At 48.8% G+C, this 13,127-nt stretch overlaps 1 protein-coding gene across 1 annotated transcript in view; it reads left to right on the top strand.

The window, feature by feature from the left end:
- Window positions 1-2,410: 2,410 nt before the first annotated feature.
- EHD3 (EH domain containing 3) overlaps window positions 2,411-13,127 on the top strand; it is a 30,308-nt gene continuing 19,591 nt past the window's right edge. The window contains exons 1-2 of the mRNA XM_041473970.1: window positions 2,411-2,936; window positions 9,648-9,824. Coding sequence (XP_041329904.1) covers window positions 2,710-2,936; window positions 9,648-9,824 — 404 coding nt within the window. The 5' untranslated portion in view covers window positions 2,411-2,709. The remainder of the gene's footprint in view (window positions 2,937-9,647; window positions 9,825-13,127) is intronic.

The raw sequence follows: 13,127 nt of genomic DNA, 5'->3' as shown, positions 1-13,127 counted from the left end.
TGGTTTCTGTGCAGGGCAATCAAGGGAGAGCTACTACATTTAAAAAAATGTAAATTACTAAAAAAACCCCCAACTTACTAAAGATTGTACCATTAAGACCAATCTATCTGACACAAAACCATCCATTAAAACACATCTGTTTAAGAAATGAAAATGAATAAATAATAGAAACAGATTAAAACTTTCAGTTTGATGCTGGCAGAAAGAAAAACCTAATTACACTGTAAATTTCCTTTCCTAATTTTACTTCCCTTTGTTTTTGGCAAGCTCTGTACCCCAAGGTAAAGATAGCTGTTGAGGAAGTCAGTCTCAGATGGCTAAGAAAACAGACTGAAAAATAAACAAAAATGTGCAATGTTTGTGAGATACCTACAGAAAGTCTATAAAGACTGTCAAGTTTCGTTGTGACCTGCCCCAGAGATAGTGAATCACAGGAAAGGGACTCTCTCTTCAGCCAAGGCATAAAAAAATTTTTTTGGGGCCATTTAGCCATCAGATATGCATATTTATGACTTGTGAAGTTTAATGATTAATATCCTCACCTTGTAAAAGGGGAACAATTGGGCTTCTGCCATACCTGTGGCAGTCAGCTCCCGCAGCCTGCACAACAGAAACCTTGCTTTGCTCCCCATTTGCTGCATTCAGGAAGGGCACCAAGGTGGCCTGGGGAGATTTACAATCAAAGGCTTCCTGGCCTGGCCTTCACTCAGCTCTGAGGATAACACAAGCAAGCACCAAAGAGACTCCATATATAGCTGTAGAAATGCCAGAGCGCCATCGGAGGAGCACAGCCCTTAAATGGCAGAACTATCTAGAAGATGAAAGCGAGTCTTTTCCTACAAAATGAGTAATTCTTGCCAATACATGTTGAATTCTATGGGGCCTTTCATATTCAGGAGTTTTCACTGGAAAGGAGTCATCAGATTCTTAAAGCCGAAAGCCTCTATTTATAAAACTAAAGAAAGGAGGGAAATTGGTCTTAAGGAGGTTTCAAAATATCAGTTCCACTTTCAGCTCTAGGCATTGGCAGAAAAGCAGAAAAGTCTGATCTTCAGAAAATACAGTCAGCCTGCTATGTTCTTCCAGAAAAAGAAAACTGGTCCCTGGAGTCAGTGCTTGCACCTCCTGGGTCAGCATGCGAGTGCCTAGGATCACACAATGAGAACACAGAAAGCATCTTCTCCTGCAGTACAACGTCTAGAAATGGACCTGGATCATTGTTCAGGCATACAGGACCACACAGTCTCCATGTGTCCCCCCTCCCCTGGGGAAAAAAAAAAAAAAAAGAAAAAAAGAAGTTTAATGCAGAACTGCCTCTGCTTATGCAAGGTCTGGGCTCCTCCCGGCTGAAATGGCTGGGAAAGGGTAGGAACTGCCACACGGCAGGACTGCTTCCAAAACTGCCTCTTGCCACATTCTTCGGACCCATGGGATGGACTAAAGTGAAAAAGCCTTTAGGAGATATTTTAGGAAAAAAATTCCTGCTTTATCCCAGCTGCGCAGGGGAGATGAGGAGAGCCTGGCAGCAGAGCTGATGGCCAGCCCCAAGGACATGCTGATCCTCAGGCTACTCCTGGAAAACCTATGTAACTGTCCTGTCATCCCTCACTGCTAGAGAAATAAAGAATTTGGGACAGTAGAGAATTTGCCCGTCTCATCTACTTAGATGGAGAACTTTTCCAAGCACTGCCAGAGCTGTGAGCCCTACGAAGAGAGGGGCAGCAGTGCAGCCCAATCACGGGGCTGGGGAAAGCACAGTCCAAGACACAACAGAGAGCACCTCATGAATGTGTATAAATATCTAAAGCTGTCAAGGGAATGGAACCCGGCTCTTCTTAGTGGTGCCCAGCAAAAGGACAAGAGGCAACGGGCAGAAACTGAAACACAGGAAATTCTACCTGAGAGTAGAATGAGTTCCTGAGTGTAAGGAAGAACTTTATTGTGCTGATGACCACACATGGAACACGTTGCCCAGAAAGGCTGCAGAGTGTCCCTCACTGGAGCATCCCACAACCATCTTATCGCAATCTTGCGCCACGTGCTCTGGGATGACCCTGCTTGAGCAGGGAGGTTGGACCACCACTGTGGTCTCTTCCAAGCTGACCCGTTCTGTGATATGCTGGAGACCCAGATGAGGCTGGCAGTGCTCAGGAACAGCCGCCTCTCTCTCAGATTTGCACTCGCACGGTTCATTTCGGATGTTTTAAGGTGAATTTCGAAGCCAACCGAGAAATGAAATAAAATGGCGGCCGGGCTGAAACTCCCCTCAACGGCCCCCAGGGGGCGCAGCGGGACCCGGCCCCTCCCCGCTGCCCAACATGGCGGCGCCCGGCGCGGCTTCACCCGCCGGTGAGAACGGGCGGGCGCCTGCCAGGAACGGCCAGCTTCCGGTGCCCGCCCCTTTCCTGGAGGGCCGGCCCTCCGCGCCATGCCCACGCCGGGAGCCGGCGGTGTGAAGGGAGGCGGCGCCCGCCGGTGCCGCTGGGCCGGGGCTGCGCGGACGAGCCGCTCCTTCAGCCTCCCGCGGGGAGCGCTTTCTGGCTGAAATCGCCGGCGCAGGTGGCGTGAGGGCGGACGGCCCTTGCGGGTGGGCGCCGGAGCGGAGTGAGGCCCGGCCGGCCTGAGGGGGATGCGCGGCTAGCCCGCGCTCGCAGCCAGCCCAGCCCAGCCCCGGTGGTCGTCGCGGAGCTGGCGTCAGGAGGCCACAAGATGTTCAGCTGGCTGGGCACCGACGACCGTCGGCGGAAGGACCCGGAGGTGTTCCAAACGGTCAGCGATGGCCTGAAGAAGCTGTACAAGACCAAGCTGCTGCCGCTGGAAGAACACTACAAGTTCCACGAGTTCCACTCGCCCGCCCTGGAGGATGCCGACTTCGACAACAAGCCCATGGTGCTGCTGGTGGGGCAGTACTCCACTGGGAAGACCACCTTCATCAGGTAAAATGCCGCTGCCCCCCTCCCAGGCATGCCTGCACCCTGGACGCCCGGGCACTGGGGTGGGGCAGAACGCGTCTCTGCTCCTTGTGCTGTGGCTCGATCCCCCTTCTGTCACCCCCTTCGCATCCCCTCAACAGCTTTTCATTGAAAAGTCACCTCCGCTCAAAAGCAGAGCATCCCTTCGCAAGCACAGGGTGGTGTAAGATGTCCCATAAAACACCGACGTGGCAAAAAGTAGCCCAGGGCAGGGCTGAGGAGTGCAGGCAGGGCAGGAGCGTGGAGATGTGAGTCACTGGGGCCCTCCTGGCCGCTCAAAGTGCAAAGGCTTTGGGAAGCCTCGCGCGGGGCATTCCGTGCCTGCCCTGCCCGGGTTGACCCTTGTGATAGCGATTCTTTTCAATTTGCTGTAGCTTTTGAGCGGCGAGGCGGCTTTAAAGGGGGTGCTTCGGTTTGCAGTCGTTGCTGTTACACGCTTGCGTATGACTTTTTCTGCACTGTCCCAGAGACAACACTCAGAAGCCACTTAGAGAAGCATGTGTGCCTGTGCGCAGAGAGACCTGCCCCTCTTCAGGGCTCCAGAAGCAGAGCCCTGTTTTAACTGTGTCCTGCTCGGCCGAGATGCTGGGAGCAGCAAGTTCCTTTCGAAATGTAAAGAAAGAGCAGCTGCCAGCAGCTCTTTCATTTCGATGATGTGAAACTGTCGCAGAGAGGGTTAAACTTTTCCAGCTGGACTTGGTTGCAGGGATCTCTGTTCAGCCATGCTGCTAGTTCAACTTGCAGCAGCCTTTCCCTTGGGATCATAGCTGAAGCTGTGCTTTCCGTGTTTCCTATGTGATTCATAAGCTAAGCGTTAAATTCCAGCCTTTTTCTGGTGTGGCTGTGTTGAAATCTGTGGAATTACCCCAGTGTAAATCTGGACGCTAGCCACAGACAGCCAGCAGCCCTTTGTTCTACCAGTATTTCTTGGTGAAGGAGAGAACTGCAGAGAGTAGAGAGAGGTGAATCAAATTGACTGTACCTCTAAAGGAATGACCTTGAGAAATGCAGGGGCTTTTTTTTTTTTAATGTGCTGTAATATTCCTGCTGCTAAATTTCCTGGTTAGGGGCCAAGAACAGAATGCACTTCTGCTACCTTGACTTGTACCTGGCAAACAAAGTTTAAGAGTTAAAAGGCTTTTCTCATATGGGCAGGTCAGGTGGATGGTGAAAGGGTGCAAAAGACCCAGAGAAACATTTTGCACATGTTTGCAAAGGGAGTTACTCTTCTAAGAAATAGAGAGGATAGCACAAATGCCTGGTTCCACCCCAGATCTTTGTTTTGTGACTTGGTACCAAACCTGTTTGGAAAGCTTTTTCTGTCCTCTGGGTTACAGACACTCAGAGCCTGAACAGGAGGAATTGCTGAATTCCTGATAAGGCTATCTAACTAAAGCATCTCTTCCTAATTCTTTTCTCTGGGTTGTCAGCATCAGTGTTTCTCTGCAGTCTCACCAGCATGCTGTTAGCAGAGACTTCCTGCCTTTGCCCCTCTCTGTTCAGTGAAGTCCTTCTTCTGTAAGCTTCAGCTCCTTTTGCAGAAGTTTGGGTGCCTAGAGCACGTTCCAGGCAAAAGATTGAGTCTTTGCTCATGTGGGATGGCAGCAACAACCTTTTTGCTGCCAGCAAGTGGATCTGAGCCTCTGACAGCTGCTTTTCACTCATGCTTGTGTCCTCTTCTCCCAGTTTTTTCCAGACACAGGGCTGAGATGAGCCTACAGAGATGATGGTCAAGCAAAAGTGACCAGGAGCTTTGGCAGCTTCTGCTTCACTGGGGTGCCAAATGGGCCTTCCAGAAAGGCAGAGCCTTCTGTTTAAAACAGTGCCTAAGAAGGTGAAAGTTAAGAACTTTGGTAGAACCCCAGGGTTCTAACAATAGAAGAAGTGTGAGAGTCTGTTACTCCAGTGTGTTCCCAGACAAAGGCCAGAAAACCTCGTGTTGCTCGTGACAGGCTTCCAGCGTGAGCTTGCAGGCACTGCTCATTAAAGAGCTGGGATAAGCACCAGATTAGCATCCAGAGTTATTGTGGGAAGGCAAGTGGGAGCTAAAGCTGAGAGCAGGGAGGAGTTACAGGGGGCTGGGGGGAGGAAGTGGGAGGGTTGACAACCATTATGTCTTAGCAGTAGAGTGAAGCAAGAAACAGCCTCTGGACATTCTGTCCACAGTCTTGTCAGGATGGGGGATAATTAGGGTTATCCTTATGTATCAATTCCACTCTTAAATTGCATCCTGCTTGTACTGCCATGCAATTTAGGGAGATGACTTAATGCTAGTAAACAATCATGTGGAATGAGCTCAGTCCCACTTTACCTGGATCCCAGGACACCTAACCAAAAAAAAACCAAAAAACCCAAGACCCTTAGTCACCTACCTAAGGAACGTCTGTCTTCCAAACCTCTTTCCTTGTTTTGAGGAATCTGAGGTGAAACAAGGAAGAAATGCAAGGCTCTGAAGCACCTAAGCTGCAGCATCTTGCAGTGAGGCTGCTCTCTTGTCAGGAGCTGATGGCAGAAAAAAGCAGTCAAGGTCAGCAGTGAGAAACATTCCTAGAGGCTGAGCCAGGGAAGAGGGAGGTGAGTTGTGTGGGTCAAAGCCAGTGAAGCGAGACCAGAGCATGGCTTGTTTTCAGCGGAACCAGGCTGCTCCCTCTTCTCCTTGCAGGGACACAGAACTGAGCCTTTCTGTGCTACATGAAAGGTGTTGCATTGCTAATGCAGCTTTTCCACTCCTGCTTCCTGCTGTATCATCTCTTTGTGCTCACTCCCATTTCTCTCCTCAGCATACATTTGGCTGATGCTTTTCCACAGGGTTGGGGGCTGAAAGTCGGTGCTGGTGAGGGCAAGGCGACACCTCTGCCTGGGAATATGTGACAGCCACTGCAGGATCTCACTGAAGCCTGCCTTCATAACGTTATTGCTTTTTATGTTTCCTGTAAGAGGGTGGGAGTACAGGACAGAACATTACTCTCCTAATTAACTTAGATTCCTTGGTAATTTCTAAAAATAATCCTGGCTCAAGTCCAGCCATGCTGCTAATAAAATAAACAAGCCTGCTAGAGCCCTACTAACTGTCAACATAGCTTGCTTTTCTGGTATAGCCACCCCTTCCTCCTACAGCTAATCATTTACACGTCCTGGCCTCTCCACGCTGTTTGTCACAGGCTACACGCAGAGCTCTGGTGTGACCTCCCCGTGCGGCCCTGAACCTTTCATCTGTGCCTGCATCAGGCAGTTGTCACCATTTCCTCCTGCTCTGCCCTTCTTCCCGTTCCGCTCAGCATCACCTCTGCTGCCACACTCGGCAGCATCCTGCAGGGCTCCTGCATGACTCATCACGGGCCGGCAGCCCCTTCCCCCACATCCTGCGGCACTCGTGCCCAGGGAGCCCGGCCTCTCCCCACCCATCCCCAAATCCACCTGGGAAAGGCGACCCCAGGCTGGGCTGGCACTAACGCAGCTTTCCTGCCCTGGCCCTTGCCAGGAACAAGCCTGAAATAGGCAAACAGCATGATGCTTCCAGCCACATGCCAACTCCAGACACTTCTCTAAAAAGCAGATTGGTCATAAAAAACATATTCCTGTGCTCCACAGACTTCCCTAACCTGGCTGGGAGTCACTCCCCCAGAACTTTGAAGGTGTTCAGCAGCTCGGCTTAAGGCATGCACCACTGGCAGAGGAAATTGCTTGCTGGTGGTTGGTGTTTTCCACAGCTGTTGTTTGCTCTTCTCTCCCAGAAATCCCCACAAATGTGACAACTGCATGTGTTCTCTCTCTTGCCTCTGGTAGCCAGGGCAGGCTGTGTCGCTGCTGAGAAGTGCCTTCCCCCCATCAGGCAGTGTCAATACAACCCCTTGTATTTGTCCTCTGCACAATGAGATTCTTATGCTGCTGACACCCTGCTGCACAATGTACCCAAATCTCCCAGAGAGGCCTCACTTAAAATAGATGCTGTGATAGTGGGCAGTACAAATCTTCATCTCTCTGCTTTCCTGCCACTTGTTGCACATAAGTCAATAACATTGGTGTGTAGCTACTTCTTTTGTTCTTTTGTTAGGATTTTTTGTTTTGTGTTTTTTAAGTCTTATACAAGAAATAAACACAGTAATGCTTTGAAATGTTAGCTGAGTGGAGCTGTGATAAAATTCTTTCAAACAGTCTGTCTGGAGGAGTTGCTGTTCCACACAGGACTTTGGTTAGTTTTTCTGGGAAGCTTTATCTATAAATAACAAACAACTCCCCCCCTCAACTAATTTTTACTTCTGCTCAAAAGTTGTCATATTACATGTGCATTTCAAGCCTCTAAAAAAGAAAAAAGGTGGTTGTTCCAGCAAGGCTGCAACCTGACATCAGGAGTAAGGGGCCTTTCTCAAAAGCCCTTCACTTGCTATATTTGACAGCTGTTAACACTGCCTGTTTCTTTTCTCTCGAGTATTTGCATGGGGAGAACGCAAAGATTTATTTCTATGGATTCAGTGAATTTCCATCTGTATAAAGCCACTGGCTTGACAGCAATGTCCATCAGGGACTAGTGAATTGCCATCTAGGAGGCACAAGTTAGTTCCAAAGTCTGACCAAGTGGCTTCTAACCTAACAAATAGCGTGAAGAGCTTCTCAGGGAATTGAACCAAGAACATTCAGATGATAGTCTACAGAGTGCTTGGTGGGTGAGAAGTAACCCCTCCTTGTTCTCAGGTGCTTCAAACTAGAGAGGAGTTGCTGTGGCTGCCAGGAAGGGGCACTGTGATCACCAGCCAGAGAGGTGGCACACACCAGGACTACCTGCAGACTTTTTTCTTTAGTAATGACCCAATTTTATAGGAAAGTTTGAGAAAACCCTTCATAAGGTTTAGATAAATAGGGTATATCCACCCTAGTGTAGGAGGTCAGAGGGATGCTCTCTTCCTGGATTATTTCAGGTCTTTTAAGAGCTGCTCAACAGCTGCTGTTGCATCTCAGGGTTCTGCAATTAAGAAGAATCACTTCTGGTGGCTTTCTGGTGAGCATGGGACTTGGAAATCACTTTGGACAAAAGATACAAGAAAATACATGATAATACACCAGTAAAGAAGGCGTGGTCATCTCCTAAGGGAATTATGGATATCATTTATGGAGATATTCTTGTTGCAGTAAAGTGTGTACCAAGCCAGATAAGTGTCAGTGATTTGTCCTGCGTGTACATTTGGTTGTTTTACCTCTAGATCCAGTTGATTTGGCCTTGCCCATTGGGAACTGAAGACACATTTGCTGACATGGTATCAATAAATAGCCTGCACAGTGTTTTTTTGTTTCTCCTTAAACACTGGATAGTGATTACCTATGCTAAAATGACAGTGAAAGTAGGAACCCCTAAAAAGTTATCACAAGCCTTCATGCCAGTGGTCCTGTAGTCCCTCACACAGGGACTTCCCTCACTTAGACTCACCTGAGTGAACCAATTCTGGTGCTTAGACATATCAGTCTCAATCATGAAAAGAATTTCCAGTCCTTCTCCTATTTCCACATCCCCATAATCTACTTCTAACATCATGGCAATTCTGAAATAATCTTTCTACCTACTGATTAGGTTAAAGCAATGGAAGAGGGAGTGCCAGCTACCCTCTGGCAACAAGCAACACATTATTATACTAACTTCCATAGTCTAGTAGTATTTTTATTCATGTAACTAGCCAGAACTTACTACTTGTCACTTCCGACACCACCCCATACTGAGGGCTAGACCAGTTCTAGCTTCCTTCTGCAAGCCACATGCACATAATGGTCTAAGTTTTCAGCACAGCATCAGCAGGTGGTTTCCTACACACAAACACAGGCCTGGCCTCAGTGATGGCATTTGGCACCTTCCTGAGCCAAAGGGAACTGTCCCGTGCACACACCATTGACCCACCCTGAACTTGGCAGGGTCAGTTGGGATGTGCTGCCAGGGTCCTATTCAAAGCCCTACAACCCCATGGGTGACTATCTTTCCCTGAAATTTGCCAAACTACCTTCAGGAAATAATAAGGGAAGCTGTACTCAGTGTGCTGTCTAGCTTGATATACAGTTTGGAATATTCTCCCCCACCCAGGTGTGTAGTGCTCAATATGCTTGAGCAGTTTGTAGTGCAGGCCTGTGGCTGCATTTCAGAAGCACACAAGGACAGAGACTGAGACTTCAGTCAGGTGCAGGGCAAGTTGGCCTTTAAGCAGCTGATGTAGGCTGGTGGCTAAGCACATTAGTTGTTTGAGTCTGCTGAAACGAGCAGCAGCCAAGTAATTGATATTGGCACCAAGAGCCAGTAGGGTTTCAGGACTGTAGTGGTTTAACAGTAGTGTGTAGTAGGATTAGCTCTGTGATTGCAGTGAACTGCTGGTTTTACTTTGCTGTGCTGACTCTGCTCCAAATGTCTTGAGGATTGAAGTACATAAAATGATGCAATATGATGAGAATCTCTTCCCAGCAGCTATAATCATCTTAATTTCTTAATCCACCTGAAATGAGCTTTCAGTGTTGAGATCCTAAGATCCTAAGTAGAAAAGCTACCAAGACATTTATCAAACAATTGAGTGACAGTGCTAAAAATAGTCTCAGAAGGATCCATGCTCTTGAGCTTCATAATTGCACTGCAATCTTCAGTACAACTCATTTAGGACTTAGCAGCTTGTGGCTCATGCCCACACCCTGTTTTTTCACTTACAGGTACCTGCTGGAGCAGGATTTCCCAGGGATGAGGATTGGACCAGAGCCTACAACTGACTCCTTTATAGCAGTTATGCAAGGAGATGTGGAAGGAATCGTTCCTGGAAACGCGTTGGTGGTGGATCCCAAAAAACCGTTCAGGAAACTCAACGCCTTTGGCAATGCCTTTTTGAACAGGTCAGTACTCAAGAACTCTCTTGTTCTGCAGAGTAAAGTTAGAACCTAATGAGCAGCATAGCAAGTACTGTAAAGGGATAATGCACTTCTTTTCCTCCCATCCACATGGCTGATTCAAAGCCAGTCCAGTCCTACCAGATGCACATAAGTCAGTTGCTGAAGGGCTGATAAATTCAAGTGGGACAAATCTCCATTTTACTTGAACAAACAAAAAATGGTAACACAGCCTAAGCTTATCCTGTAGGAGATTAGAGGTAAATATCTTCATTACATTTGTTGTCCCCTGCTTCAGTATTTCTAGCTTCTTCCATTTGTAATCAAAACCAGGCTCTCTCCTTTTCCATGCCTTATACATAAAACCTCAGGTGCAAAGTGATGACCACTCTAATGTGTTTCCTGTAAAAAAGAGTAACAGGGTGTTTGGACAGCGACTCTGTGACATGAGGAATTTAACCTTTCCATCCCCTAGACCCAGCCCAGTCATAGGGAGGTTTTGGATCTAGGCCTCACAGGAAGCCAGCAGCACACACCCATATCCTAGATGAGCACAAACTGTGCTGCAGAAGGCAACAAACTGACTACACCCATCATCGACGCCTTCCCTTAACACTGTGGGAGACACTGGAAACATGGCAGCTGCTCAGCCAAACAGGCAGGAAAGCTGGGCTGGGCTCTGGCTCCTGTTCAGTCTCCCAAGATTAGAGAATGACTGTCCAGAGGGTGCAGCATCTCCTACCAGCACTGACCACAGGAGTGCTGTAGTAGGCTGCAGCGAGGCAGGGAAAGGGACTGCAGAGTAGCGTGGGGAGAAACTTGCTGGCAGGGGAGGGACCTAGCTGGAGTCACTGCTGTGTGGAAAACCTCACAGTACCTCAGGGTGACAGGAAGCAGTATCTGATCACTGCACGGGAGCATCATTCAAATACAGCAACATGGTCCTGCACCAGAGAGACTTTGAGAAGTTTTTGTTGTTTCGTAGAGCCCTGAACATCTGCACCTGACCAACAGTTAGGGCAGGTGACTTCCCACTCCCTACATCAGGGCAGAACAGTCATTTGCCCTAAGAGAATAACAGTCCTCTTGCCTGGGGTGCAGAGATCATGGATAAAGAGGACATAATTCAGAGCAGCTCAGCTGATAGCCAAGAACAGCCACAGCTGGCAGACAGTTCACTGCAGAGAAGGAACATTAGGCCAGGCATGGGGGGCAAAAAAGCAAACACTTCTGAACTAGCTTGATGGATGTGTCCTCAATGCGATTTGCTCCTGATACAGCAAGGAATCTCTGCATGCATTAACCCAGTTCACTGTGTCATGCTGTGCTCTTGTTATGCTGCTTCTGCTCTTCCTTCTCCTGAGGAAAGAGTCAAGTCTGTGCCTGTGCAGGCAGCAGGGCAGAGGGACACAGCAGTGGTTCAGCAGCAGCATAAGTACAGTCCTTCTAGCAATGCAGGGAGTAGCCACAGCAGCTAATGACATCTTTCTCTTGCTGACATGAAAAAAGAGAGGGTAATGATTTCTAAACGGACAGAGGAGACACGCTAAGGGGGACTGGCTCAGCTGTGTGAGCATCACATGCTGAAAATGCAGATGCCAATGCCCAGCTAATTAGGAAATTAAACACATGCAAGAGTTGACTCAGAGGGCCAGAAATTTAGCAGATGTAAGTCCTGGTGCACCCACTGGACCAGATCAAGCCATCAACACTTACTTCTCCAGTGGGCCTGGCTTCTGGGCTGGGGACAAGCAGAGCTATCTCTGCCTTGCACATACCTCACTGCTGCTGTATATATGCCTATGCCCTGACCTCAGCTAGGAGGCTGTGAGCAAGAAATTTGCAGAAGGAAGCTAATCTTCAGGGGCCACACCTCTAAGCTGAGATAAGATTGGCCATGGGGAAGTCTGCTTTGCCAGGGATGGTTAAAGGTAGCACTTGGCTGTGAGCATCAGTGGAAAGAAACAGAGCAGCATGAGGCAGTAGCATTCACACAAGCCAAGCTGGTTTTGGCTGAGAGGTGGCAGCCCACAGCACTGTGTCATGTGGGGTGCAGAGCCTGCTGCTCCAGGAGTGAGCATCCACCCTTAGCTGGGACTCCCTCCCCAGAGAGAGGGATCTGCTGCTTCCCAGGAAGCAAGGGAAGACTGGTACAGTCAGGATTTGGCTGGGAGACAAGTAAATTGTGCTGCTCAGAGCCTGTATCCTCCTCCCCTTCATTCCCAGGAGATGGAGCACCTGCCCATACCTGGGACACAGGGCTGAAGTGAGGATAGCAGGTCTGCAGAATCCTGTCTCTTGTCTGTTCTTCTTGCCCCCTGGGCATTGAGAGAAGGGCTTGTTTTCCTTTCTCCAGCTCTGCTGGCCAACCCCCACCTCTGGGAAGATTCCAGAGAGATGAGAAGTTGCACCCTGTTATCAGGAAGACTTGTTTGGCACCAAGGGCCTGGAGCAAACTCAGGAATCTCGCCCATTATTTTTTTTAACACGTTGACTAGGTTGCAAGAATTCCCCCATCTCCAAAGTCTGTTTTGGGAAGCTAAGGTGGAGTCGGTCCTGATTTTGTGTTATGAACAGCTGGAGAGGTAGATAGCATGTTGTTCCTTCAGCCCTGTGCTCTGCCTGTAGAGGTGGTGAAACTCTGGTTTGGCATGGCATTCTTCCTTTCATATGGCCCAAACAGAATTAGGTCGAGCTCCCTCAGGTCCTGCAGTTCTGCTGGGACAACAAGAGGGCAGCAGCCTTAACTTTGCCAAAAGAGCCAGAATGCACTCACTCATGCTGGCCTCTGACCTTATATCTGAAATCTCCTGTGGAGTACTTTTCCTTGAGAAACTGGTGGAAAATCCCCCTGCCCCATTTACTATTACAGCACAAGGAGTACTCAGGGCTGTAACAATGAAGAGCAAACCTGGGTTGGCAGGACAAGGGAATAACATGACCTCCTGAGCCTTTTGTTCTCTGCTGCTGTGCCTGGCACTCAACAGGATAATCAAGCCAGTCCCCCTCTTTGATATGAGTTATTACACATTCAGAAATGCTCCCTGTTGCCACCTGCCAAGCTGGGGATGTGGGAAGCTGTAATATGTGGTCTGAAATAGCTGACAGCTTAGGGGAGGAGACACACTTTAACCCATGAGGATTCACTCTTATCAGAATGTTTTTAGGGTCAGACAAGTAGAACAATTGGGTTGTGGCTTAGCCTGGAGGAATTCAGAGGTGCAGGGGCTTCTGCAGAGCCAGACACTCATCAGAGCACTGCAGGGCTGCATCTGCCCTCACTGCACTGAGTGGTCCTTGTACCAGCCC

This window comes from Pyrgilauda ruficollis, unplaced genomic scaffold (assembly GCF_017590135.1).
Source record: "Pyrgilauda ruficollis isolate IOZ18807 unplaced genomic scaffold, ASM1759013v1 scaffold31, whole genome shotgun sequence".
NCBI classification, from domain to species: Eukaryota; Metazoa; Chordata; class Aves; order Passeriformes; family Passeridae; genus Pyrgilauda; species Pyrgilauda ruficollis.
Note: the sequence above shows the minus strand (reverse complement) of the source record. Positions and strands in the feature narration are given on the sequence as shown.